We start from the raw sequence: 26896 nt of genomic DNA, 5'->3' as shown, positions 1-26896 counted from the left end.
GAGGGTTGAAAGGCCAATGACTGGATAATCATGCTCGTTGGAGGGTTACACCACCAACAATCTAGATATGTTACAGCCGGGGGGGGGGGGGGGTTAAAAGCTTTGGATACGATTTAATCTATCATATCCAGCCAATATATATATATATAATATACAATATATCACCATCTCTGATTTATACCACAGCAAATTCCTCGGATGTGTAAACCTGATTCTGAATACATACACGAGCTACCTGTGTAACGTCAAAGAAATCAAGAGACTTCATTGGTTGTCAAATTGTTTGTCGCACATTTGGTCCCCACATCATCTCAATTGAACACTGCAGATGAAGGATTTCAGTTCCTATCTGCGCTTGCAGTCTCTGCCGGGTGTTTGTCAGGTGCGAGGTGGTTGTCATGAGGCTGGAAGACGTATTGTGATAGACGACCTCAGGCAAACGATGTCAGGTCCCTAATAAACAGCTCTCAAAGGGGCCATAAACCAAAAGTCAAGCAAAGGTTATCGTAGCCAAAAAAACAAGCCAGCATGCGCTATCACTCACTTTGATGTTATCAATATTATAGAACATTTTTCACTGTAGAACAGTTACAAAATCTGTCAAGAGATGTCTGGATAGATAAGGATGAACCCTTTGGGCTTCACCACATTAACTGGCAAAGAATTATGATGGAGCTCAGAGACTCAGGGCAGCCCAGCTCACTTTCCAACCACTGGGTCATAGGCTGCCCTTCAGGAAGCGGAGCCTGGATTGTGGCGCCCCCTAGATGTCAGCCCAGCTCATGCGCCTGTTAAACAAAGAGAATATAGAGGACAGAAATACATTTGCTATGTGGAACATGAATGTTTGAACTACATTTTATGATATGAGACATTTCACTCTAATAGAAAATGTCTACCTGGTGGTGGCGCTAGATTAAGTGGCTCAAATAGACGACATGATTATTCAAAGTTAAAGGTAATTTAAATCACTTTAGTCCTACTTGGTCTGGAACAAAACAATAAATAAATATTCATAAAGCACAGCATTTGAACAAACATCAGTGAGATAATAATTATAAACAACTTTTTAGTTTGGTCTATGTCCCATCTCCTAATATGGAGAAGGCAGGGTTTATAGCCTATGCTGCAGCCGGCCACCAGGTGGCAAACCAGATGCTTTGGCTTCATTCACAGGGAGCAGTCATGTCTTCCATCTTTATTTAAACATAAACAGCCAACATGGGTAGATATTACAATCTGTTTACTAGTCTCACTATAAAATGAATATTATGATAGTTGAGCAACCGCTTCATAAAGACTGTGACCAGATTCAAGGAGAAAGGCTGCTTGCACATCCGGGAACATTTACCTATTGACGTCATCCATCTCTTTCCCAAATGCTCGCTGACATCATGCGGCGCTGCCAGATTTGATTGCAAGATAACAACATTTTAAGTTTTAGCAAAGCATTGAAGTGAATTACTCCAAACAAGCCTTCAGCGGTCGCATAGCAACAGCAGCTTCCACAGCCAGGTCTCTCTACGCACAGTTCAGTGTTTAGTGCAGGAGCCTAGTTGCTGTGATGGGAAAATGCCGCAGCTTATCTATACATTTGGCCCCTTCTTGTGTTTCTGTCTTTGTTCAGCTGAACCTGAAAGTCCTGAGTGGACACATCGAGGTTGACCCACGGAACCACCTCTGACCCCCCCCCCCCCGCAGCCTCACCAGGGGGGTGAGGCTTCAGCGAGCGGCGTCTCTCCTCCACAAACTCACTGAATGAATTCTTTCTGATGTCTCCCTTCTTTCTCTTCTCCCCTCGCTGTCTGCCAACTGACATACTTTCTTTTAATTCATGAGCAATGGTGGGAGCGTGGGAGAGAGTAGGAGGGAGAAGGGATGGATGGAGAGAGAAAGAAAGTCAGCTCCAGCATCAAAAGGCAGTCTTGGAGACTGGAGGGAATATACTGACTCTTCCATGCGCTTTTTGATGATGCCTTTCTGTTTTATGAACTCAATCATATGCAACAGCAGCAGCAGTGTATTAGCCTACTTCTCCCTTTTACTGTTCTTGCCCTCGGTCTCGCTTGCTCTCTTTCCCTTATTACACCCTGTCGCTCTCTCCTTCCCTCACGTGCCGTCTCTCTTCTCGTGGTTAAAACCTGTCTTATTTTGAAAAGCATCCCTCCTGGATTCAACTGGCAGGCATTTTCTGAAACGTATTATACAAGACGATCATTCTGACAGCTCGCAGAGGAGGGACGAGCCAAGATAATACACTTTTCTTGAAGACGCAACAAAGATTCCTCAATCATTAAACATTTAGAGGTCTATTCCCCAAGTGTTCAATACTACAGAGAATAGCATGTCCTATTATGTGTGTGACCCAGAAACAACGCTCATATCTTGACTCACATCTGCTCGCTGCAATCATAATTAAGAAAAATCTGTCTTTTGAATAGACATAAAAGAGAATACTGACCACGGTTTTGTTTTGTCCAACTAAAGAGGCAGGTTTTATACAGTCCAACTTCACATTAGTGGCTGAAACATGATTAATGTTGCAATTAATCAAGCACTACTTCCTCTCAGCATCCGTAATGTTCACTGTCGCTGGGGGTGTGTGGCGTTTGCATGTGATTGTTTAGGTGATGGTAGAAAAAACGTGCGGACTACTAGTGGGCAGGTGGGGAATAGCAGGGTCCGAAACAAACTCATCTGAATGTTGGGAATTTTATTTCTGTCTGGGATAAAAACATATTTTCAATCAAATATTCCAGTCTAACTGAAGTTCTTTAGCACTGAACATAATTAGCGCAGCACAGTTTCTTAAGTTTCATCTAATTACGCTCATTCATAATATGAACTTCTCGCACTACCAAAAATGATCATCTTCAAAAAGGCAGATTTGTAGCTCTGCCAGATGCGGAGGAATAATTTAAATCTTCCCGACTGCACTGTCTCTAGATTCATCAGTATTTTATGCGAGACCGCTCTTCAAAATAAAGTTACACGTTTCATTATGGATGACATTATTCCACTACACTCGGAACACAACCACTTGTTACATGGACATTTGGTTTGAAGGGGTTCTTGTGTTCAGACATTATCAGGCTGCAGGTCCTCCTCCTATTTGTCAGGCTCAGTATGGACAGAACTGAGGGAGCGTGCTGCAGACACAAAGGTATCTTTGTTTTAGTATCATATATCATATATCTCCAAAAAGGTTACCAAGTCCGCTTTGTCATTCTGGATTTGTTGCAGTCGCGCTGCCCGGGACAGAGGCACCAAATCAAATGTGTCCAAGGTCGTTGCACAGACTGAGCGTCAGCATGTGCTCTCTCACAAAATGGAAAACAAATAGAAGCGGCAAACGAATTGAAAATTTACAATCTGGTCACATCAAACGCGACTTGAATCTTCGGCATATGTGAAACTTAAAATTAGCATTAATTAAAGGAAATGTGGCAACGGCTGGGAGATTTTAGGTATAACCTTGCTTTTTCTGCCCTCTGCTGGACACTGTCAGCACATACAGTACACATGCATGCTCACCCCCCCCCCCCCCCCCACACATACAATCACACCCCCACACACTCATCTGCCGACAGAGAGGCATGTTCCAGTGATTAATGCTCTCCGTTCTCACACTCCTCGCTAATTAGCAGCTGCTTGTAACTCAAACCGACGTTTGTACAACAGACATTTTGTTCAGCCTGCGTCGATCGAGCCACGGACGCCATAATTACACCTCTGATTACACCGTGTTTGTGGTTCTCGCTGCACGGGGGCCAGAGTCTCTGCTTATGTAATTTTTCTATTACGGCTGTATTCCTTATATACAGAGTGAAACTGAATTCTAACGTTGCACAGTGCTCTTTAATTTTTGTATATGTTTTTGTAACGTTTGCTTGTTATTAGAATGAAAAACAAGTGCATGCATCCATCATTAATGTATTCAAGGTCCTCGTGGTGGTTATCAAAGCTCTGTTGTCGGCTAATAAATTATTTGATTTGATGGTCGTGTGAATTACTTTACAATCTTTGGCACAGTATCTGTTATGGTCTTCGCTGCACCACTGACACAATATCAACCAATACATGTATTTTATCAGATGATTCGAAAATGAAAAGTAGTTGAGGTGATAAAAACTTGGTCATTAGATTTTTCCAGGGAATAAATACATTCATTATATAAGCATGTAAAGATAGGAATGACTATGAGTGGATATATAATCACTTATTTATTTCAGTTTCTAAAAACAAACCCATTTGCCTGAACTACCAGATAGGATGAGCACTAAACATATCCAACCCTTAACCCCTTATCAGATCTATTTTCAAACCCACCCCAATCATTTTCCTACAGCACCTAACATTAAATTGTTTATCTCTATTTATTCTCTACAAATTGAATTCTGATCTTTCTTTTTTGGGGTCAGAATGTATGTGTAGCCTTTTGGAAATATAGAAAATTCTTCTCTGTATCCTTCCTCTAATACGTTTCCACTCATAAAATGCTAATTTGCTCAAAATACGCCGCAGCCAGGCAATTAAATTGCGTCTTGTTCCCATTCAGAACTAACAGATGTCTCCCGCTGTAATACACCGATTCCATCAGCCGCAAACAAAACCCTCACCTCCAGTCAAACGGCAAAGCTTTCACGGCATAAGAATGATTCTGCCTCGCTGCAAAGCTGCAGCATCTGACACAGACACCCGCTGTTTCTTTATACAACACCTTTTTATAGCAGCTATTTACCTTGAAACCACATTGCCAAGGAACAACATCCTCATTTTGTGGCGTGCGTGAGTGGGCGTGCATGTCTTTGAGCTTGTGTGTGTGTGTTGGTGATAGATGCTCTAAAGTGCTATTAAAAGCTCTAAAAGCGGGGCTGTAACAGCAGCTGGGCAAATGACTTCAAGTTGTCGTTACTCTGCTGCAGAGAGGTGCGGACAGGAAGTCTTACATGGCTGCTTGACATTATTCCTTAATGAAAACACTCACTGATGCAGAGTATCGCAACTACTTTACCACATTTTCTCGCCCTCTCCTTCCCTTTCCCTCCGAGTACGAGCTGCTTAACTGATACGTGTACTACAGTAATCCTCTTCTTGGTGAATGGGATTAATATTTAATTCAAGAAAAGCCTTTTTTATCAGTTTATCCTCGTGCAGTGACTGTTCCTTGTGTTTAGGGGGCGGCTTCAGTCAGATTTCAGCAAATAGAAGGCACGTGTTGTTAGAGTGACAGACGAGGCAGATAGGAAAAGTATCTTGGATATGTTTTTGAATGTGTTACAGAAATAAATAAAGTAGAGTTAAAAAATACAATTTGGATGTTCTATCATCTCTTTAATGATACTGACAAAAAAAACACTTTGACTTAAAGACTGGAAAACTTCAACATACTTTAGGAACTGACACATTACAAACATTTATTTTTAGCGACTTGGACTTTTGGGTCGGCCTGTTGCTCTGGGACACGCCCGCCTTATTAATAAACAAGTTAGAAGTGAAATTACGAAATCTCTGGCACAGAAAAACCAAACGCACGCAAGCAACTCTCTCTGCGCATTCCCCTGAAATAGGTCAGTGTTGTTTCTCTCCGACAGCGAGCTGATATAACGTTGGCCAGATATTGCAGAGTGAAACCCCCCCCAGTCTGTTCGTGGGCTGGAGCAACGGCCATGAAATCATGAGGTTATTCTCTAAGAGCTCAAGACTTTCAGGGGGTTGAACATGCAAAAAGACAGATCTCTTTCACCACAGGGCTTTACTCTGTTGTTTCGGGTAAAAATAAACTTTGGGATCAAATCTGCAAGGCTCAAATATACTACCTTTTCTACAGAAACCTACAAACCGTGATCGAAAGGTTTGATTTCTACAGTTTGTTTCTTTTAAACTGAAATCATGTTGGAAAAAGACGTGATAAAACAACCAGAAGATGTTTGCAGAAGTGTGAACGTTCATAAATATTAGTTGACAAAAAAAGTTGGGATAGAAATTGTTGAAATTCAAGCTCTGGAAATGTTCATCCAGGAAACTTCTCGGCAGCGTTGGCTTATAAAGTAAAGCAATGATACTCCCACAATCCAAATGATGCAGCTTAGGTTCATTGACTCTTAATCACGCCTCCTCCGTGTTAGTGAATGGGACATGGACCAAAGAAAAAAGTCAAAGCTCACGTCAAATAATAACTTCTGTCATTTTAGGTGGTTCTTATCACACTGATGTTTGTTCAAGGTTATATTATTCTATAAAAACTGACTCACGATTGGCATGTATCTGCAGGACCTCCATACGGCACAGACTCTGGCTGCAAATGACGACGTCGGCACAAGATGGCCGCGTTCGTACCTGGGATAATTTGGCTTCATTTCTGTATAGTGGGAGGAAGTGGAGAAGTACAAAATACAAGTCTATATTCTATTATTGATTGTGGATTCTTGTTTGTTTGTTAGTTAAGAGAATAAGTTTGAGGTCAAGGATCAGACAGATGACGTGTGTGCGAGTCTTGTGTGTCTGGAAACAGACACGTTCAGGCCAAAGTTCAGGAATCTTTAGTGTCATTTTACTGCCGCTATGTCATTATAGAAATATAACATCTTATAATAATGTCAATATAATATATAAAATGTAGACATGTAAAGATGTAAAATGAAATATGCACATATATAAAGAAAGTAAAGCATTATTCAGTGGACAGACATTGTGCTCGATGAATAAATAATCAGCAGCAGCACATGAGTACTAGCAGTACTCATGTGAAGAAGAAGACATCTGGTTATAATAAATAGGCTTCTCTTACTTGAAGGGATAGTTTGCAGATGACAAACAAGTCAAACATGATGAAAACTCCATCACACTCACAAACACGCGCTGACAGACGTGATGAGCAATACCTCTGAGATCAAATTAGAACTTCTCACCCGACAGAATTAACTGAGCTACAGTCGGTGTCTGGTTGGTGCGTCTCATTAGCTCAAGATGCACGTTCACTTGTTTTGATAAAGTAACACCTCGACACCACTGAGGCACCGGGCCACTCTGAGGTGTTAAAAAAATAAACTAATGATGCAACAGTGAGACAACAAACAACAGGTAAACATGTCAAATAGAAACTTTTCATTTCCCCACTAAGGAAAGGTTTCAGGAACAAACTATTTTGCTTCGTTTTACTTTAGCTCAACAGTTTGGGAAAGTTGCTTCTTTTCATTCTTGCTGGGATTTGAGTTATTGATCATTAATTATGTACAAACTATTTACAGTGGTTTAGGTGAGTTTCCATAGAATACAGACAATTCTCCCTGTTCTGTGTTAAACTTATATTTGTAGTTATTTACCTTATTTCTTTTTACTGATGTAAAGTGTCTGAGCATTGTTTAGTTATGATAAAAATGAGATTCATTAATATATTAGTATTATTGAGCTAGCCAGCGTTTGGAGAATTTGCAGTAATATTCTGCCAAATCTACCTTTTACAATTTAACAATCCCAATAAAAATTCAGATAGACGGATATTCTGCCTTCACTGTTATCTCACTCTTGTTTCTGGATATTTATCTTTTTACTGTCCTGTCTTTTATTTCTCAACTACTTTTCTGCTACGAAAGAAAAGTTACACACAATCAAGACTCTTGGCAGATGTTCATGTTCAAGTTCTAGCAAGTGAACCACGATGATGGAAGGAGAAAAAAATTGGTAAATGGCTGATGAAGAATACGATGATGATGATGATGCTGGACAAGTGACATCATCTCTTAGTGTTCAGGGAGGAGTGAGAGGACAATAAATGAACCGCGTGGTAGAGACTTAAAATCACCTCTAACAGCCTGACCGCCATCTCATCCTTGCTTCCCATCCTCCCTGATGGAAGATGCTGGGGCCCCCCCGCTCTGCTTCCCCAGCCTGAACTCCTCCTGCAGGCGGCTGCTGCGGCCCCGCCACGAGACCGCTCTCCTCTACACTCTCCTGGCCTCCGTCTCTCTGCTCACTGTGACACTCAACCTGCTCGTCATCATCTCCATCTCTCACTTCAGGCAGCTCCACACCCCGACCAACTCCCTGCTCCTGTCCCTGGCCGTGTCCGACCTGGTGGTGGGGCTGCTGGCGATGCCCATCGAGGGCCTGCGTCACATGGAGACGTGTTGGCTGCTGGGGAGGCTGATGTGCGCTCTGACTCCTTATCTGTCCTACTGTCTGCTCTCTGCCTCTTTGGGCAACATGGTGCTCATCTCTATAGACCGCTACCTGGCCATCTGCGACCCACTGCTCTATTCCTCCAAGATCACACTGAACAGGGTTAAAGTGTTTATCTGTCTGTGCTGGGCCTGCTCTCTTCTCTATAATGGTTTGGTTTTGATGGGACACTTGGCGTGGCCGGACAGATACAACTCCTGCCACGGGGAGTGCGTGGTGGTCATTAACCACATCTCAGGCACGTTAGATCTCTTCTTCTCGTTCATCGGGCCCTGTACCGTCATGGTGGTCCTGTACATGAGGGTGTTTGTGGTTGCCGTCTCTCAGGTGCGCGTCATTCGGCTGCAGACTGTCACTGTAACTCCAACTGCTAAAAAGTCAGAGAGGAAGGCTGCCACCACTCTGGGCATTGTGATAGCTGTGTTTCTAATGTGCTTCTGCCCGTATTACTATCCCGCCCTGGCAGGCGAGGACACCTCCACCAGCTTGTCCTACTACGCCGTGTTGTCATGGATCATGCTGATCAACTCCTGTGTAAATCCTTTAATCTACGCCCTGTTCTACCCCTGGTTTAGAAAAGCTATCAAACTCATTTTCACCCTCAGAATACTGCAGGCTCAGTCGCGGGAGCTCAAGGTGCTGTGAAGTTTTCACATGATCAGTGAGGGACTGGGGCACAAATTGTAATAATAATGGAATCAGGTTTTTCCTCATGGACTCACAACTCATTCTATACAACAAACACTGTCAGTTGTTTACCGATCTTGGACGAAACACTGAATGCATGAAATTTGTGTCCACTGCAACAGCTGTTATGACAAATGCAGATTTAAAGATCGAGAATCGAAATCAGTTTGTCACATATTATAAATTGAATGTTTCCTGCGTTGACCTTTGACCACTGATTTCTAAACTGTTGATATTTGAACTACCCTCCCTCCTCATTGCTATTTATATAATAATTATTAGAATGATTACTTCTGGTTGTATATTGTATGAATGTAATATATTTATCCTTTTATCATTAACAGTTAAATCACATTTGTCCACCACCCTGTCGAGAACGGCAACATATGACTAACCACAGCCTCTCACACACTTCACATCTCAGACTGATCATATTATCACACACATCATTATACCTACTTTGTCTTTTTGTGTAGGTCTGTTCATGATGTTCATCTATCTTCCTTCTCGCTCCATTGTTGTTTCCAGTCGTCATTTCACTTCACGGGAGCCTCGTGTCCTCAAGGAAACACAGAATAAAAATGTATGTAAACATCCATAAGTGTTGCACAACGTAGTCATATCTTTATTCTGAGTCATTGCTTTGTCTCTGTAGACTTTCCCACTGGGCAGCAACAGACAGGTTTCTGTAAATTAAATCTGTAAATAAGAATTAATAAAATGTCGCAAAGATTTCAGGAATAACATTTTAAGTCCAGTAAAGGAGGAGGGCTTTGGAATAGAAAATCTAAATTGGAGCCAGAGAATAAAAGTTGTTCCTTTAAGCCCAAATTATTTCTGTTAAAACCTAAATGTAGACTAACATTTGTATCATGAGATTCAATAGTTTTAACTCATTAAAATGAAAGAACTTAATACACTTGTTTAATACAATAAATACAACTCAAACACAAGCCTCCATATTATAAAGGCAAAGACAAAAGGCTTGCACTTCCTGGCTTTCACCACTTGGGGGTATAATTTGACTCAAATGCAGTACAGTAGGTTTCTACACACAAAAAACTACAACCAAGCACCTTTTAAAACCTTTCACATTATTGTTAATTTAAGACGTACGAATCAATTCTTATTAGATTGTCACTAACTGTGCATCGACGGAAACACAAACTTCCACTTTCTATCAGAATCCTATTGATCCAGTAGGAAATTGAGTTTCGTTACATTTGCTTCAACCAAGAATAGAATATATAAAGAGACCAAGATTTTATTTGTATATCGCCAAATCATAATATAAATCACCTCAAGGAACTTTGAAGATAAACAAAATGTAAATATAATAATGTCCAATTAATGACGGATTAATTTAAGATTTAATTTGCTTTTTTCTTATTGTCTACTTGCATCTGCTTTTAAAACACGATTTGATCCTTCTGCTGTTTTCTATTAATATTTCATCAAATCAAGTGGATCAACTTACAACTGTTCAAGGAATAAACTAAACAGGATTTATTATTTGTTGCCAACTACAGAGTACAAATGAATGATGAAGAGGATGATGAGGATCTGAGGTTGCATCAGTCACTTGGAAAGGGGGGCTGGGTTTGGAGAGGATAAATAAACTGTCTCATAGGAAGTTGCAGCTCTTCCCCTCCTCCCTGATGGAAGATGCTGGGGCCCCCCCGCTCTGCTTCCCCAGCCTGAACTCCTCCTGCAGGCGGCTGCTGCTGCGGCCCCGCTCCGAGACCGCTCTCCTCTACACGCTGCTGGCCTCCGTCTCTCTGCTCACTGTGACACTCAACCTGCTCGTCATCATCTCCATCTCTCACTTCAGGCAGCTCCACACCCCGACCAACTCCCTGCTCCTGTCCCTGGCCGTGTCCGACCTGGTGGTGGGGCTGCTGGCGATGCCCATCGAGGGCCTGCGTCACATGGAGACGTGTTGGCTGCTGGGGGGGCTGATGTGCGCTCTGACTCCTTATCTGTCCTACTGTCTGCTCTCTGCCTCTTTGGGCAACATGGTGCTCATCTCTATAGACCGCTACCTGGCCATCTGCGATCCACTGCTCTATTCCTCCAAGATCACACTGAACAGGGTTAAAGTGTTTATCTGTCTGTGCTGGGCCAGCTCTCTTCTCTATAATGGGCTGATTCTGATGGACCACTTAGCGTGGCCGGACAGATACAGCTCCTGTCATGGAGAGTGTGTGGTGGTCATTAGCTTCATCTCAGGAATTGTTGATCTCTTCGTCACCTTTGTCGGGCCCTGTACCCTCATGGTGGTTCTGTACATACGGGTGTTTGTGGTTGCCATTTCTCAAGTGCGTTTAATTCAGTCACACGCTGCTGCTACTAATGCGAGATCACGTTTAACTGCTAGAATATCAGAGAGGAAAGCAGCCAAAACTCTTGGGATTGTGATTGCTGTGTTTCTAATGTGCTTCTGCCCGTATTACTATCCCTCTCTCGCGGGTCAGGACACCTCCAATAGCTTGTCTTACTTTGCAATTCTGTCTTGGGTCATGTTAATGAACTCCTGCATGAACCCTCTGATTTACGCCCTGTTCTACCCGTGGTTTAGAAAATCTATCAAACTTATCATAACGCTTAAGATACTGCAGCCTCGCTCAAAGGAAGTCAAGATCCTATCGACATAGCTGACACTTTGCAGTTTTATTGACTCGTGAACACGGTGATATGTATGGATGTGTGCTGCATTTACAGCCAGACTTACCGTGCATTCAGAATAGAATGAGCAGGAGAGACTCGGCAGCAGTTTGAGCTGCAGCCGGATTTCTTGTGTTGTCACTCTGTAGGAAGAGGGTGACAGGAATTGTTTGGGTTTAGCGATTTTCTTTATTTGCTACTTGAAATCTAATATTACTGCAATGAATCTCTGTACTTTGTAATGTAAAAATATTCTGCTTTTGTCTTTACATTATCGCCTAGAAATTCATACATATGACGTGATATTCATGTGATGATTGATATTTCAATATTGTTAGTGGTGTATACGTGCATGATTGCAATATTACTCATTAAATACAACACTGATAAGTAAAGAATACTATTTATATACACCAGATTCTGTATTGTGTTAAAGAGATTAGTCAGTTTGCTTCTTTGCTGCAACATGCATCCAATAAAAAGTCAAATAACTTCTTTCTTTAAATATAAAAATGTGTGTTGCTGTTTAGGCCTTGAAAGGTTTTAATGAAATATGGTAGAAGGACAATGTTCAAAGAGATTATTTGTTTATGTTGCCACTGAACAAAAAAGATTTTTCGGCAATGCCATATAATGAGCACTAGGTGGCAGTGTTGCACAACAACATTTGATGGCCAACCCTGTTGAATAAGCAAAACTAAGAGTACAACCATAAAGTTTAACCTGATGAATGAAAATCTGTACAATTACATAAATACTATTTATTAAAATGTGTTGCAGACATTGTGTTGAACTGGTGGCATCTTTTTAAAGGTAATGAGTCTGCATCAGGCACTAACAAGCTTTACTGGGCTGGTTGATAACTTCCTCGTCTCAAGTTAAATATTTTAGTTCTTGTACAGTATTAAGTCCTTGTAACGGATGCTAAGCCGTTGAGGAATAGACGAGTAAATGTACAAACTTGTACACAAAGTTTAAGACTCGTGTCAGAAAAATATTTGCTATATTATTGGATTTCAATTAACAACACACTTTTGTATATCACTTTCTTGCAGCTGGTAAACGTGGAGATTGTATTTTGTATTAAAAGGGTATGAAGTAATATTATGAAGTACAAGGACTTTCTTTTTAAGTTGGTACACTCTGAAATGCAGATAAGCACAAGTAACAGCAAGAACAAGTTTCTACCTGATAATAGGAAAGTAGTAACTTTCCACCACCGGCGTTTTATTTCCTATTTAGACAAATGGATAGTGAAATAATAAGGTAAAGAAAAAGCCGTCATTATATATTCATGTTATCGTTTAACTAGACTTCTCCATTTGAGAATCCTCGATCCTTTCGGAGGTTCACTGGTAAGAGAAGTGAAATACTAGCACATCATCTGACCTTCATGCTGGTTTGCTATGAAATCCAAGACGTGGGCAACACATCTTTTACTTTCGCTCAGTTATGACTGGGAGTAAAGACTGACTCCTAGTAATCCATCCCGCTTCCCAAAATTACAACTATATTTGACACAAAGGTATTGGTTTAAACTGCAAGACTAAAAACACCAAAGGGACATTCACTCTAGGAAACTTGTGATCAGAGAAATCTGGTAAAACACTGGATTTCAGTGTTCAAGGTAGGAAACACTTGTACTACATGGTCTGTATTTAACTACATGAGGGTGATAAGTACCTCAAACCGGACTTGTGACGCTCCCTGGACTTTAGGGGCAGGAAGTCTCTTGATTCCACCGTGTCCTCTCCATCAACCAGGCTTCAGACTGCCTGCATTATGAAATCAAAGATAAATGAAGTTTCATCTTGTCCTGATATTTCGGAGTACTGAACGCAACATCCCGAAATATTTAAAAAGCAATTTAGATGAAGATTTGATTCAAAATATGCAGAAATCATGAAAAACACAATCTGGTTGATGCATTTTACTTTGAGCTGAAGAAACAACTACAAGTGGGAGTTTCTCATGCATAAAAAACGGGTGAGCATGTAGAGCAAGGTCCAAAAATCTGAGACCACTTTCCCAAAGTATGTAATTGAAGGTATTGGGATCTTAGGACTTAGGCCCCTCATTACCCTAAATCCACAAAGCAGTTAATTACATGCCTGCAGATTTTGTAACAACATTACATGAGCATCTCGTGACTCAGATTTAAACAAATCAAACACGGTGACTGCAACAACTTTCAAGAATACTGAGAAGAGATTTGAGAGGAAGGTTTAAAAAGAGGTTTCCTATATAAAGCAAAGCCAAAACAAATCTCCTGTTAATTTGCATGTTATTTCGAGGTGAGGCCCAAGAAGTGTTAGTCAAAGCAGAAGCCAAATCCAAGGCCATTCATCTGTTGTCAGAAAAGCTGCCTCAACAAGTAGGTTTTATGCCTCATTTATCATTAAAAGATCAAACATGATCTGAAGCTCTTGTGCCGTAAGGAAATGTTCTCAGTATCCACAGCAAACGGATCTCGGTTTGCGTTACTGATAGAACAGAGGTGTTATAGTTTCTGAGTGTAACCAAAGAACGCGTCACTGCTTTCTCCACCATCGCAGAAGAGTCCACTCCGCCCACCGTCCTCAAACACTGCTGACGAAAGCCGAACGGTCACACGGGTTCACGCTTTGCTTCTTGCTGCCAGACTGACTCTGAAGATGCATTAGTTCTCATATAAACTCATATACTACAAGTTTAAGACGAAAGGACGAATGCACTTTTCCACAGTTATGGAGGACAATGGCTCCGGTGTGTGAGTTTTAGCGACTGTCTGGCGCAAAGGGCGCTTTATCTCCTGCAGGGCACATGATGTCGTCTGCAAAGACACGACACCGAGCAAGGACAGCCGGGTTTACCATAAAGTCTTACTTGTGAGGGCCAGGTGTTAGAATAGTACCCATGATAACGACATGTATTCTCCCCGAATATTGTGACATTGGCAAAGGTGCATAAACCAAACAAACATATTGGCAGCTACTCAACAGCCTCAACACCTATGAACTGGTGTTTACTGGCTCTGACTCAATTGAGCTTTAACAGGACTAGTTACTGTGTTGCATCATTTATAAACATCTTAAATGCTTTTATTTCTATTTGCGTTTTCCATATAATTGGCTTTTGGCAAAAACGACTTCAAGGTCTAAGTCAACAGCCTTGACAAAGATTGTATGTCTGGGGACAAACTGCCTCCAGGAAATAAAACTTTACTGTACATTTCAAAGGTTTCCACGTTTCAGACGGTGACTAACTGTTGAGATATTCATTAACATCACAGTGATTCAGCTCAAACATTTTAGCTGCATTAGACCTCCCACTTCCAGTTACAGATCTTGAAGTCTGATTTGAACTACATTGGCGGTTTCAGTGGCAGAACTAGGGGAAAAATGCATGTAATTATTTTTCAGATATGATTTTTGAACAAGAAACCATTAAGTACTTCTGGTCCAATAAAATCTGCTATAAAAACAAAGACTTGTCAAGGCTTCATACTGTGTTTGGGGTTTTATTTGGTTATTAGGCTGTTGTGAAAGAAAACAACGCTCCGGGCTAAATGAAAACCGCCCAAAATGATGCCACATAGCAAATAACATTGCATTTCTTCAACTTATTACAACTTTTTTGATGTGATTTCTTTGACCAGACCTCACTCTTGCAAAGGTTTGAGGTTTGAGTTTGTTCTTGGCGAAGATTGTGGTCAATAAATATTTTATCAGAGGTTCAAATAGTTCCTTTTGAACAAGGGAAGTTAATCCTTTCCTGAAAGTAAACGCCACCTCATACATATTCAGAGTTTGTTCTCAAGCAGCAGGGGATTCAGTTTGCTTTTTACTCTTGTGAAAAGAGTAGCAGCGGGAAGCCTTTTGGTTGGATTTCTACTGAACAGCGTGAAGCCTGGCATTACATGACTGATAAACCTCTCTATCATCGCCAACCCTATGCTCCGAACTCACATGATGAAATGGAGAAAGCAATGACTGGAATGTGGAATTTGGTTGCATGGATTTCAACACATAAAGCGTAGTGCAAGCAGACACTTGCCACCGGGTGCGTGCGTGTTAGTGCGTCTTTAATCCCTCAGAAAGACTGGCAGTGACTGGTCCAAAAATCGGATGTTTTCTCATTCGAGCCAGACACACCTCCTTCTGCCTCCTTGTTGTGGCCTCCCGTCTCCTTTCTCGCCTCTCTGTCCGTCTTCTCCGTAATTTACTTTACAGTTGTCGGTAACAGCTTTGCCCTAGGTGAGGGGGGGGGGGGGGGGGGGGGGGAGAAGTATATCATAATTAAGACAAAGCCCTTCACCTCTCCTTACCCTCCCCCTTTGTGACACAAAGCCTTGGGGCACTATAGTTAAGGAGGTATGTAAAGTTGGTCTTTTTTTTGGGACCTTGAACCGACAAATGACAGCGAGACAGACCCAAAGGGGAGAGGGGGAGGGAAAAGGTAGAAAATGTGTGGAGCTGCAGGTGTGAGACCAGTTTTCTGGCTCTAGTTCAATCACACTCACACCCACATAGACGCCTTAACATTGAAATCAGAGCTTTCTGAGGTGAAGCAGAATCCAACAGGATCTGGGGCAGCTGACATAAACCACAAACCCCAGAGAAAGACGGCAAAGGTATTAGCAGCTCATAAAAAGGCACTCAGGGACGCAGTCAGGCAACTCACACATTCATCCCCACTGGCTGCTACTGAACGCGCATTTCAAAACGCGTCAATGGCAGCTGCTCCCATTCCATGGAATTACAAAGATGGCGAGGATAAGGAATGTGTAAGAAAAGGAGTAATTAGGATAAGGAACGTGGGTGGATCGTATGATGACAGTCTGCTTCTGCAGACACTATAGCCTTCAATTCTGGGAGGGAAGCACCCCTTTATAATCAGCTACAACACAAGACTCATCTGTCACATCCTTCACTCCACCCACGAGAGACAATCCTTCCATTCTTGTCTTTTTTTCTCATTCACTCCAGTAGGACATCTTTGAGCAGGATGCAAATTCTCCCTGTTTGGACAAGAACTTAATACCGAAAGCTTTTTTAAAACCTGCTGCATCCTTTTTTCAAAAACCTTCATTGCGAAACAGGATTTTCTTCCTCTTTTTTTCCCCCTCTCTTTGATCAGAGAGCCCGACAGAAAAGTTGTGACAGATTTAGAAAGCAGCAAAAAAGTAGAGGGGAGAGAGTGCTTTGCCCTGAAGGTTTGAGGGAGAAACAGCAGACAGAAAGAGCCAGCAATCATTTGTGAGAGAGGGTGGGAACGAGAGAGAGAGGGAGGGAGGAAAGAGCACAGCTGTTGTGTGAAGGGAAAATATAGATAAAGAAAGGAGGTGCACCAGTGTGAAGGGCGAGGAGAAGAGACTGAAGAGGACAACCACGGCTGGAGAAGAAAGGGGAGATCAACGAGAACCTGCAAATAAAAGGCAGCGACTGAGGAATAATTAAAGTTCATGACATAAAGAGGACGAGGATTTTAAGAGCGTCAAGTTCACAGCAAGAATGGACATGCAGCAGAAGAGGAAAGTCTTCTTCTAAGGAGGAAGAGCTGTGTTTGAAACCGAATCAGGACGAATTCCTCATCATGACTTATTCAGAACACAATTCAAAGAACTTGCGCAAGAAGAACAACTTCGTCCCGGGGTAGAATGAAGAGAGGACCAAAGTGATACCTGCCGAGTCTGTGATACCCTGCTGCTCCTCCTCCTCCTCTTCACCTCAGACTCAACCGCTTTCCTCTCCTCCTTCAATTCAACGAACTTCCTCCTCCTCCGTCCTGGTATCTCCTCTCCTCACTTCTCCATCTGCTCACTATGTGGATACCAGCTTTGCTCCTATGGGTGCTTAACATTAGCAATTTGTGCTCAGGACAAGACTATATGGACTATTACCAAACTGAAGACATGGGCACCGTGGTGAGACATTTCATTTCTCTATCATCTGTAAATGTGTGCTTAGTCTGAACTCTGGGGTTTACAATGAAGTAAGCCTGGAACATTGATCATTGGCTAGCAAAGAGTTTCATTCATTTCAACAACTTGTCAATTTAAGTCTGGATTTGATTAAATATGAATGAAATGAAAGGACAAGGCCAAATACATTGATGTCACAAGATATCAATCCAACCATCCGATACCCATGAGAATTATACAATCTCTATTAGTACAGCTTTAGATCTAAGAGATGAATCCTTTCTTAAACACACCAGTATGAGCAAGTATTGACAAAGTTGTACTATATATATATATATATATTTCAGAACTACATCAAATCGCTCCTTTCTTGTTAAGTGCACACATCGTTTTTTGTGTTTTAGAGAATCTTTTCTGATGGGAATCTTGATATATTTGTGGATAATTTGAAATAATCTGCAACAGCTCAAACCAGAAAGACAACATTTCCACCAGGCAACAAACATAATAAACCGTTTCAAAAGCCTTAAGACACATCTACAAATGCTGCAGCACAATGTTAAGGGAGTTGATGTCACCTTCAACAGGTATTGTACTATGAGCAGGTACAAAGCTTAAATGCTGCGGCAGAAAGGAGAAAAGAAGCAGATGAGGACAGCCATCTTTATGTAATGTAAACATTTCAATAAAGTGTATTATTAATTTAACAGCACTAGTCAGTCACTACTAAGCCATTAGGAGCCACAATCAAGTTTCATTCAAGGCCCTGCTTGGAAAATTGTCATTTCTTTACATAATTCCAAACATCTGACCAACTGCTTACTTCTGTGCGTGACGTCACTTAATTAGGAATCACACAAAATTCAGTTTAGAAAGAAGACATCACTTTTGAGAATCTACCATTGACAAAACAGGCGGGAAACGGAAATTGAACGCTCGGTTGGCTTCTGACAAATGCTGCTTTCATGGTGTTTGTCCAACCACAACTGTCTTAAACAGAAGTGAGACGTGGGACTCGCTGTCATGTTTTGTTTGCATAGCAGCATTTAGTGCACTGCCAGGATTTTGTTATCCACCATTTCCAAATAAAGAAGAAACTATCTCAAGTTACAAGCAACTCAGAATTGAATGAATCATATTTTGAAGAAAGAGAAACTTAAAGCAAATTGCGTGCAGCCATGACGTTTTTACACAGGAAAACAGACTTGAGTAACAAATGCATGGGCGTGTGCATGTGCGTGTCTGTGTGCCAGCAGTACCTAATGATAGACACACCCCAGCGCAATAGACGAATGACTGGTCCATCATGACCTCATAGTCCCAGATCTATGACCTCATGTCATGTGATCAACATGGAGGGAAACTGCAAGAAAAAAGGGGGAGACATGAAGAGAGAATATCAATATCACAGATCATCCAATATAGCAGTTTAATATGGATCGATTGAAAAGCTCATTACCAATTATCAAGGTATATGATTCATTAAGAGAGAATACTTATCTAATGACGTACATACTTAAATTCCATATCGTGTTTCAAACAGACTGCGCCTTGAATCATGACTGACTAAAATCCACTAAGTAGTTTTTGATTTCCTGCCAAGAGACCACACAGACGCCAACTACGTGTTCTCGGACAGATTAACAGTATGTTTACGGATGCATTTGGTTATTTTTAACCCGTTTTACGTCACCAGAAATCCCAAAAAATTAATGTGCCAGTATTTTATAACCACGTGAGCAAATGGCTCCAAGGATGGCAATGTGGGTTTGTCAGTTGTTTAAGCATTTTGGTCCAGTTGTAAGATTTGTCATTCAATTTCAGGTTTGCCTTAAGTAACCTCCGACCTTTCCTGTAGCCGGATTAACTTTGTATCCAACTATTGGACGTAATGCCAATAAACTCGGTACAGACAAAGCAAGCAGCCTTACAATCAGTTTCGCTTTGATCTCATTTATACACAATTCTTCTTTACAATATTTGTAAAAGTCACCCTGAAAGAAGAATTTCATGTTTAATGTCACAGCTGAGCATAAGATAGAACACAAGTAAAGAGCTGTCTGACTGATGGAAAAGGGAGGACAGAATACGTACATTGAGACAGAGGAGATGGATGGAACGAAACGGGAGGGGAGGGGGAGGCAGGGAGAGAGAGTTGGAGAAAAAAGAGATAAATGGTCAAACTGATAAGGACGCAGGGAGATCTGGTTTCTGTTTAGGTAACACAAGCTGGGCCAGTTTCCTCCTTCTCAGTCTGGGAAGTTAAACAACCGCTCGCACTCCCTGGAGGCGGAATTAACATGTGACAGTCAAACTCCAAGCTGACATTTAGTCCCTCGCGGATGATACAGCGGCTGCTATTAGCTCGTCTGTCACAATTAACGTTTTGCCATTCATTCACTGCATCTGTATGGAGGAGAACAGTCATCCATCATGACGGCAGGAAAATCATTACGGGCGTGACGCAGAGCAGGAATGGTTTATAGAGCGATATCTGGAGAAAAGCGGGAGGTTTCTTGCATGGACCTGATTTACCACATAAAGGCCTCGTTGTACGATAACCGTAATGTGGTTGTTGGCTGAATTAGAGAATCTGTTTGGTCCATTGAAGTAGAACCAGTGCTTCTCGGAAGCTCTAAGGGACGACATCAAGGTTTAATCTTTAATGGAGCGCGGATTCAGAATGGGTAGCGTGAGATTCTCATTCAAACTAAAGATGTAGGAAATGTTGCTGCAAAAGTGTAAGCCCATGGGTAAACTGGGTCAGATTACAGCATCTCAAAAGGGACTTCAGAAGCAGGGCAGGTTCTTTCAAATGTTATCACTTTATGCCTGAGGTTACGTTTTTTAAGCGCAGACTTTGACTGCTATAAATAAACCACAAAAGCATCGAGTGAGAGGCGTTGAGGAAACAGACTTCGCGGGCTCCTTGTGTACAGTAACGCAACAATGACTGTGACGGAGAGATGACACACAACCATAATAATAACAGTAGCCAACAACATGTTACAACACATTGGTAGCTGAGGTATTTACTGTTTATCCAGCTCAAAGCAGCGAAGCCAATGCTGTAAATTCTGTAGTATCTAAGCTTTTCTCCGAGAAGCAGGACTCGGAACGAATTAGCCTTGTTTCTAACATTTCAAAATATATATTTTATGTTGTGTTTTCTTTAAATTTGATCTTTTTTGCCCAAAACTGTTTGTCTTTTAGCATCACTTCATTTTAAAAGGTCTCTTCTGCTCCTCCTGAACTAAAAAGCTTGGTGGCAACATGCAAAGAACTACAATTGGGGGGGGATTTGGTGTTTAAGTCAATGTGTTTCCTGTGTTCCAGGCTCCTGTGTTGTCAGATGACCAGCCCAGCTTGGACACAGTAACAACTATGGATCAGCTATTACAGCTTCTGTACCCAGAATACAGTTTGCTTCAGCACTGCCTGAGGAAGAAGTCTTGGCACGCCTCCTCGTCCCCCTCTTTTTCAGCCACCTCAGCGAGCCCTATGGCTTACTCTAACGATGAAGATCTTTGGGGTCAGCCAAGGGAGGAGGCTCTTTACAAATATGACAAGGCTTTGGAAGGTAAACATTGAGAACTGTTACATTTGAAATGAAAAGCAGACCAGTTTATCTGAGAGAGCACATTTGAGCACATACTTGACCGACCCAAAGCTGTCTTGTGTCAACAAGTGTGAACAAATCTAATTCAGTTTCACAATTATTCATGTTTTCAGTCATCCTAGAGGAGATGAAACGGACTTCGTGCCAACCCAGAGAGGTGTGTGTTGAGGTCTCAAAAGAATACCCAGAATCCACCAGTCAGATGTACCTCCCTCCATGTGTGGCGCTGCATCGGTGCGGTGGATGCTGCACCGAGGGCCATTACTGCGCCAATACAAGTCACTCACTTGTAAACAAGACCGTAAGTGCTGGATTATCGCCCGCCTGTATTTTTTGTGTTTATGGTTTATGTCACTTTATTCCATTACATGACTGTTTTGGTATTTTCTGCTCTTACACCTCAAATTGCCTCAAGCAAGCGGAAAAAAACCAATTCCGTCAGTTATGTAACAAGCTTGCCTGTATCACATCACATCCCGCCCAGCTGCAATGGGACACCCTGATACTGGACATCGACACAACACAACTCACGTCACGATTAGTTGCACAATCTTGCAACAGTTACGTCAATAGTTAAAAGACTCAAGATGTATTGTAATTCCAGCATCATAGAAAACTAGTAGAGCACAAACCTCAGCCAATGGCCAACAGTCCCCTTAAATTCAATCAAGCTGCATTAAATTTCACACTCAGCAAGCCACAAAAGATCTGATGAATAATTCAGAGGAATCAGTGAAAAGGTAAAAAAACTGATTCCTGGATTTGACCCATTCAAGTTTAGTTTTAATCCGTCCTGTAGTTTGTTATCTTGCTGACAAACAAACCAGTCACATAAGAAAACGGGCAGGATTGCAAACAACCTCCTTGGCACATAGAAAACAACTCAGGAAATAATGGAACAATTATTTCATTTATTTTCTTACAGCGTACAATTTATACACAACTCTAATCTTCATCTCGCTCCCTGGCAGTTGATGGAAGTTATCCCTCCCACTATGAAATACTCCGTCGTCATGGCAGCCTTCGTCAACCACACTTCGTGCGAATGCCTCCCCAAGCGACCGCTCCACTCCATCATAAGGCGAGCCGCAACACATCACCTGTGAGTGAGAGCGACGAGTGACGTGTGTGCAGTTAAAAACATTTGTGAGTCAGTGTTGTATTCATAGTGTATGTTTCTGTTTGTAGGTGTTCCCCTCCTGACGTTCCCTGTGCCTCAGTGTCATTGTGGGATCCAGTGAATTGTGTGTGTGTCTCTTCACATGTCATAAACTTCTCTGAGAGAGAGACAGGTAAATATTTTTTGTTTCCGTCATGATTAAGGTAGTGCAAATGTATTTGTATAGCACATTTCATACCGGTAGCAACCAAAAGTGCTTCTCAGAGTACAAAGACAGCAGATTCAAAGAACACAATCAATTAATTATGAAAAATAACTACACCAACTGCAATATTGCAATCCTAAAAGCTTGGGCTCAAGAGACATTGCAAAAGAAAACCAAGATTTAGTTGAGCTATCTTTCAAAACACCTCACCGCCATAACCACAATATGACTAAGCCTGGGCGGCAAATGAAATAATAAACAAGTTTCCCTTGAGGGAAGGTTTATTCAACTGTAACATGAGAAGCCAGTTTCTTTGTAAAAAAGTGACTTGTACAGTCATGTAGTGAACCACAAAGGCTACCATCTAAATTTCATTTCCTAATAACCTGAATTACTCCCATCATTGTTGAAAATACATACAAATGGCAGTGTCTGTATGATTAGAAATACGTGTATTTCCACAAGCAACTTTAATATAATATAAATTTAGACAAATTAAGTATCTTCCTTAGGGCTACAAAGAAGCGCCATAGTTGATGTTAAACCTATAAAACTGACCCCAAAACCCGAAATGTAGGAAATAATTGATTACTTTCTTTCCATGTGACTTAGATATTGTGGACACCGGTCTTCTGGCTCTCTGTGGGCCCAACAGGGTTCTGCAGGAATCCACCTGTGATTGCATCTGTCGAAATGGACTGACCGAGGACAGCTGTGACCCAGGCTGGAAACTGGACCACAACACCTGTAAGAAAAGCTACAGTTTTTGGGTTAATACATTCTTTAAAGCAGAAATTCAGAGGTTTTAGTTTTCAGGACATAAAATGTTGACACAAGACACGTTGGGGATAGTAGGTTTATTAAAACAACAAAGACCAGGTACAGAGCAATACATGTAGCAGTGGAGGCAGATGACTGGATTGAAGGATGGGTCTCGGGCAGTGGATGAACACTCTCTGGAGGATTAACTGGAAGGTGATGGCAGGGGCGAGTTTTCTGGAGCCTGAAGGTCTGGAAAGATCTGTCACCAGAGCATTTAACTGCAGAATGGTGAATGCAGAATGAGGGCGTAGGTGGGACAGCATCAGGAGACCAAGCAGGAAACGGAGGCTCAATCCCACAGGATACAGCAGGACTCCAGCGTCGCAGATTGGGAACATCATGAGGAAGAAATATAGACGTGCTAGTTCTCTCTGGAGGCTGCTGAGATGAAAAAGATGAAACTTCTCAGGAGACAGAGCTGGAGGCTGGCTTCACAGGCTCACTGGTGGGATCGTCAGTGGAAACAGTGAGTCGACCAAGTTGGAAACAGCGACAGGGGCTTGCATCACAATATGATGAAATTGAGGGTGATTGTGTTGGTAAATTCTCTTTAGCAGCAATACAGGCAGACTACTAGGTTTCAGGCGTTGTCTCAACAGTAGCTGGTGGCCAGGCCGGGTGGGAACAGTGGTCACTGGTGCATTACCCCGGGAGACAAGAGAAGCTGGCGGGGACGTAAGTGAGACTTCTCAGGAGACAGAGCTGGAGGCTGGCATGACAGGCATGGGCCCTCTGGAAATTTAAGTGGAGGGTGATTTTGTGAGTGAGTTCTCTTTTCAGGCGAGTTGGCACCAGATCAGCCAGCTGCTGGTTGACGCATAGCACAGCAATGGTCGGCCACTGGATTGCAGGAAGTGTGTCAGCTGTCACTGGTGTAGTACCCCGGGAGACAAGAGGCTGGTGGGGGCGCGAGTGAGACTTCTCAGGAAAAAGAGCTGGAGGCTGGCATCACAGGCAGACACCCTACATGATGAAATGGAGGGTGACTGTGTGAACGAATTCTCTTTGAGGGCAGTCTGGCACCAGAAAATTCAGTTGCATGTTGACTTGGATTGTAAACTGTCAGCAGCCGCTGGGGCACCCTCGGAGGCTCAAGCCCACAGGAGACAGCAGGAGGCCAGCGTCGCAGAACGGGATCATCATCATGAGGAAAAAATGTAGACATGTGCTAGTTCTCTCTGGAGGCTGCTGAGGTGGTCTTGAGCGCAGGATGGCAACAGAAGATGTTACTGCTGGTCCATAGTAGGGGTCAATCAGAAGCTCAGTCCCCTAAAGGTATGGTTTACCGAAAAATTTAAATTCACTTATTTAGTCGCCACTATGCAGCTAGAGGAGTGGCTGAAGTGTTTGAGTGCACAAAACACTTTTGGAGTCTCAGGGGTAAACAGTGCTGCAGCCAAAGTAACCTCTTCATCAGAAGTAATAAAACAACTGAAAATAACATAACATACCCTCATACTCCTCATGTGATGTCATCCAAGTGCCCGCAAGACCCGACATTCATTTTCAACTCGAACCAAGGTCATTTACACCGTGTTTTAAGTCTAAAAGTCCACTAGCGGACGTATCGATGTTGACGCGCACCCCGCGTGTGCCCTTGGGCGAGGGCTTGAGAGCAGTGTGCGGTGTGTGCAAACGTGAACGCGGCTCCGAGGATATCAGAGGAAATTTAGGCTAAAAACAGTGTCAATAACGCTGTTTCAAGTCAAATGAATGACAGGGCTTCCGCACACTTGTATTAAACCACACGAACAGTATGAAGGAATGTTTGTTTGTTTTTTCTGTTGTTTTATTACGTCTGAAGACAACACTTTAGCTGCAACACTGTTTACCCCTGACACTCCAAGAGTGTTTTGTGGACACAAACACTTCACCCACCCTCCCATCAGCATAGTGGTGAGTAGATGGAGTGATTTAGCATTTTTCAGTTAACTATCCCTTTAAGAGAAGGCAGGATGCCTTGGTCAGTCACGGAACCTCTGGAGGATGAAATGGCAGGCGATAACATGGGTGAGTTGTCTCTGGATCCTAGTGGTCTGTCAAAGGGCAGGCATCAGAGTATTCAACATTAGGTCAGTCCAGGCTTCAATACAGGCAGAACACTGGATTGCAGGCTGTGTATCGGCAGAATCCAGGCAGGGTTGGGAACAGCTGAGCCAGGTTGTCAGTACGAGAGGTCAACGGGGGGCTAGTGAGACTTCTCAGGAGACAGAGCTGGAGGCTGGCGTCACAGGCAGAGGCTCTCTTTTGGGATTGTCAGAGGAAACAGTGTCAACCAAGTTGGGAGACAACGACAGCATTTCAGGCAGAACCCTCTGGGGGAACTGTGCCACTGGGGCCATACGTGGGACACCCTCAGGAGACCAGGCTAGAAGACTGCAAGGGCAAACACTCCCAGGCGACGGGTGGTTTCAGGTCTTTGTGCCAGCAATGACTGGAAGCCAGGCAGGCTGGGCACAGCTTCCACTGGTACATGCCTTAGCAAGACAGGAGACTGAGAGGGAGGCTGGCATCATACAGACATCCTCTATACGATGAATGGAAGGCTACTGTGAGAGCAAATTCTCTTTGGAGGGGAGTCTGGCACCAGAACATTCAGCTGCATGTTGACTGGGATTGTAATCTGCGTCAGCAGCGGCTGTGGGACAGACGGTGCAGTAACAGCAGATCCAGGATCTGTAGACCAGGGGAAAAAAAAACACCACATCAGGAAACCAGCCAGGATACTATCAGCTCCTCAATCCCTCAGCAGACAGCAGGAGGCAATAGCATTGCCGACTTCTCTCTGAAACCTGTCCAGGAGCCTGTAGGTCTGGCGGAGACACTTAATGAGGTCGAGCAGGAGGACAGCAACGGATCAGCAGACTGACGGCACAGGAAGAGACCCTCTTAAGGAATTAATGGTGGGAGATGACATCAGCAAGTTCTCTCTGAAGCCTGCTGGTCTGGAAAAAGGCAGGCATCAACACATTCAACAACAGTTGGCATCGGCAGCAATACAGGCAGACTACTAGGTTTCAAGCATGGTCTCAACAGTAGCTGGTGGCCAGGCCGGGTGGGATCAGCTGTCACTGGTGTATTACCCCGGGAGACAAGAGAGGCTGGTGGGGACGTAAGTGAGACTCCTCAGGAGACAGAGCTGGAGGCTGGCATGACAGGCATGGGCCCTCTGGAAATTAAAGTGGAGGGTGATTTTGTGAGTGAGTTCAAGCGAGATGGCACCAGATCAGCCAGCTGCTGATTGACGCATAGCACAGTAATGGTCAGCCACTGGATTGCAGGCAGTGTGTCAGCTGTCACTGGTGTAGTACCCAGGGAGACGAGAGGCTGGTGGAGGCACTAGTGAGACTTCTCAGGAGAAAGAGCTGGAGGCTGGCATCACAGGTAGAGGCTCTCTTTTGGGATTGTCAGAGGAAACGGAGTCAACCAAGTTGGGAGACAACGACAGCATTTCAGGCAGAACCCTCTGGGGGAACTGTGCCACTGGGGCCACCCTCAGGAGACCAGGCTGGAAGACTGCAAGGGCAAACACTCCCAGGCGACGGGTGGTTTCAGGTCTTTGTGCCAGCAATGACTGGAAGCCAGGTAGGCTGGGCACAGCTTCCACTGGTACATGCCTTAGCAAGACAGGAGACTGAGAGGGAGGCTGGCATCATACAGACATCCTCTATACGATGAATGGAAGGCTACTGTGAG

The 26896-nt window shown here is 42.9% G+C and overlaps 3 protein-coding genes and 1 long non-coding RNA gene across 6 annotated transcripts in view; 3 read left to right on the top strand and 1 right to left on the bottom strand.

Moving 5' to 3' along the window:
* Positions 1 to 299: 299 nt before the first annotated feature.
* LOC117777339 lies at positions 300 to 20965 on the bottom strand. 3 transcript variants are annotated; one of them, XR_004616581.1, is made up of 8 exons: positions 20846 to 20965; positions 18694 to 18797; positions 15666 to 15763; positions 13216 to 14180; positions 11600 to 11673; positions 9328 to 9427; positions 704 to 788; positions 300 to 430 (listed from the first exon to the last, which is right to left on the bottom strand). It is a non-coding gene; the product is annotated as an uncharacterized LOC117777339 (long non-coding RNA). The 3 variants fall into 3 exon arrangements; XR_004616579.1 differs by having other exon boundaries at positions 318 to 404; XR_004616582.1 differs by lacking the exons at positions 300 to 430; positions 704 to 788 and adding an exon at positions 6329 to 6361.
* Positions 7641 to 9321, top strand: LOC117777322 (trace amine-associated receptor 13c-like). The gene has a single exon (XM_034612023.1). It carries the CDS (start codon positions 7852 to 7854, stop codon positions 8824 to 8826), a length of 975 nt encoding a protein of 324 aa, XP_034467914.1. The 5' UTR covers positions 7641 to 7851; the 3' UTR covers positions 8827 to 9321.
* LOC117777316 (trace amine-associated receptor 13c-like) lies at positions 9488 to 11592 on the top strand. The gene has a single exon (XM_034612009.1). It carries the CDS (start codon positions 10527 to 10529, stop codon positions 11520 to 11522), a length of 996 nt encoding a protein of 331 aa, XP_034467900.1. The 5' UTR covers positions 9488 to 10526; the 3' UTR covers positions 11523 to 11592.
* Positions 15821 to 26896, top strand: part of LOC117777309 (vascular endothelial growth factor C-like) — a 25534-nt gene continuing 14458 nt past the window's right edge. The window contains exons 1-6 of the mRNA XM_034611999.1: positions 15821 to 17437; positions 20771 to 21014; positions 21167 to 21354; positions 22025 to 22155; positions 22242 to 22345; positions 22991 to 23125. Coding sequence (XP_034467890.1) covers positions 17336 to 17437; positions 20771 to 21014; positions 21167 to 21354; positions 22025 to 22155; positions 22242 to 22345; positions 22991 to 23125 — 904 coding nt within the window. The 5' untranslated portion in view covers positions 15821 to 17335. The remainder of the gene's footprint in view (positions 17438 to 20770; positions 21015 to 21166; positions 21355 to 22024; positions 22156 to 22241; positions 22346 to 22990; positions 23126 to 26896) is intronic.

Source organism: Hippoglossus hippoglossus, chromosome 2, assembly GCF_009819705.1.
Source record: "Hippoglossus hippoglossus isolate fHipHip1 chromosome 2, fHipHip1.pri, whole genome shotgun sequence".
NCBI lineage: Eukaryota > Metazoa > Chordata > Actinopteri > Pleuronectiformes > Pleuronectidae > Hippoglossus > Hippoglossus hippoglossus.
This window is presented reverse-complemented; position numbering and strand designations above follow the sequence as displayed.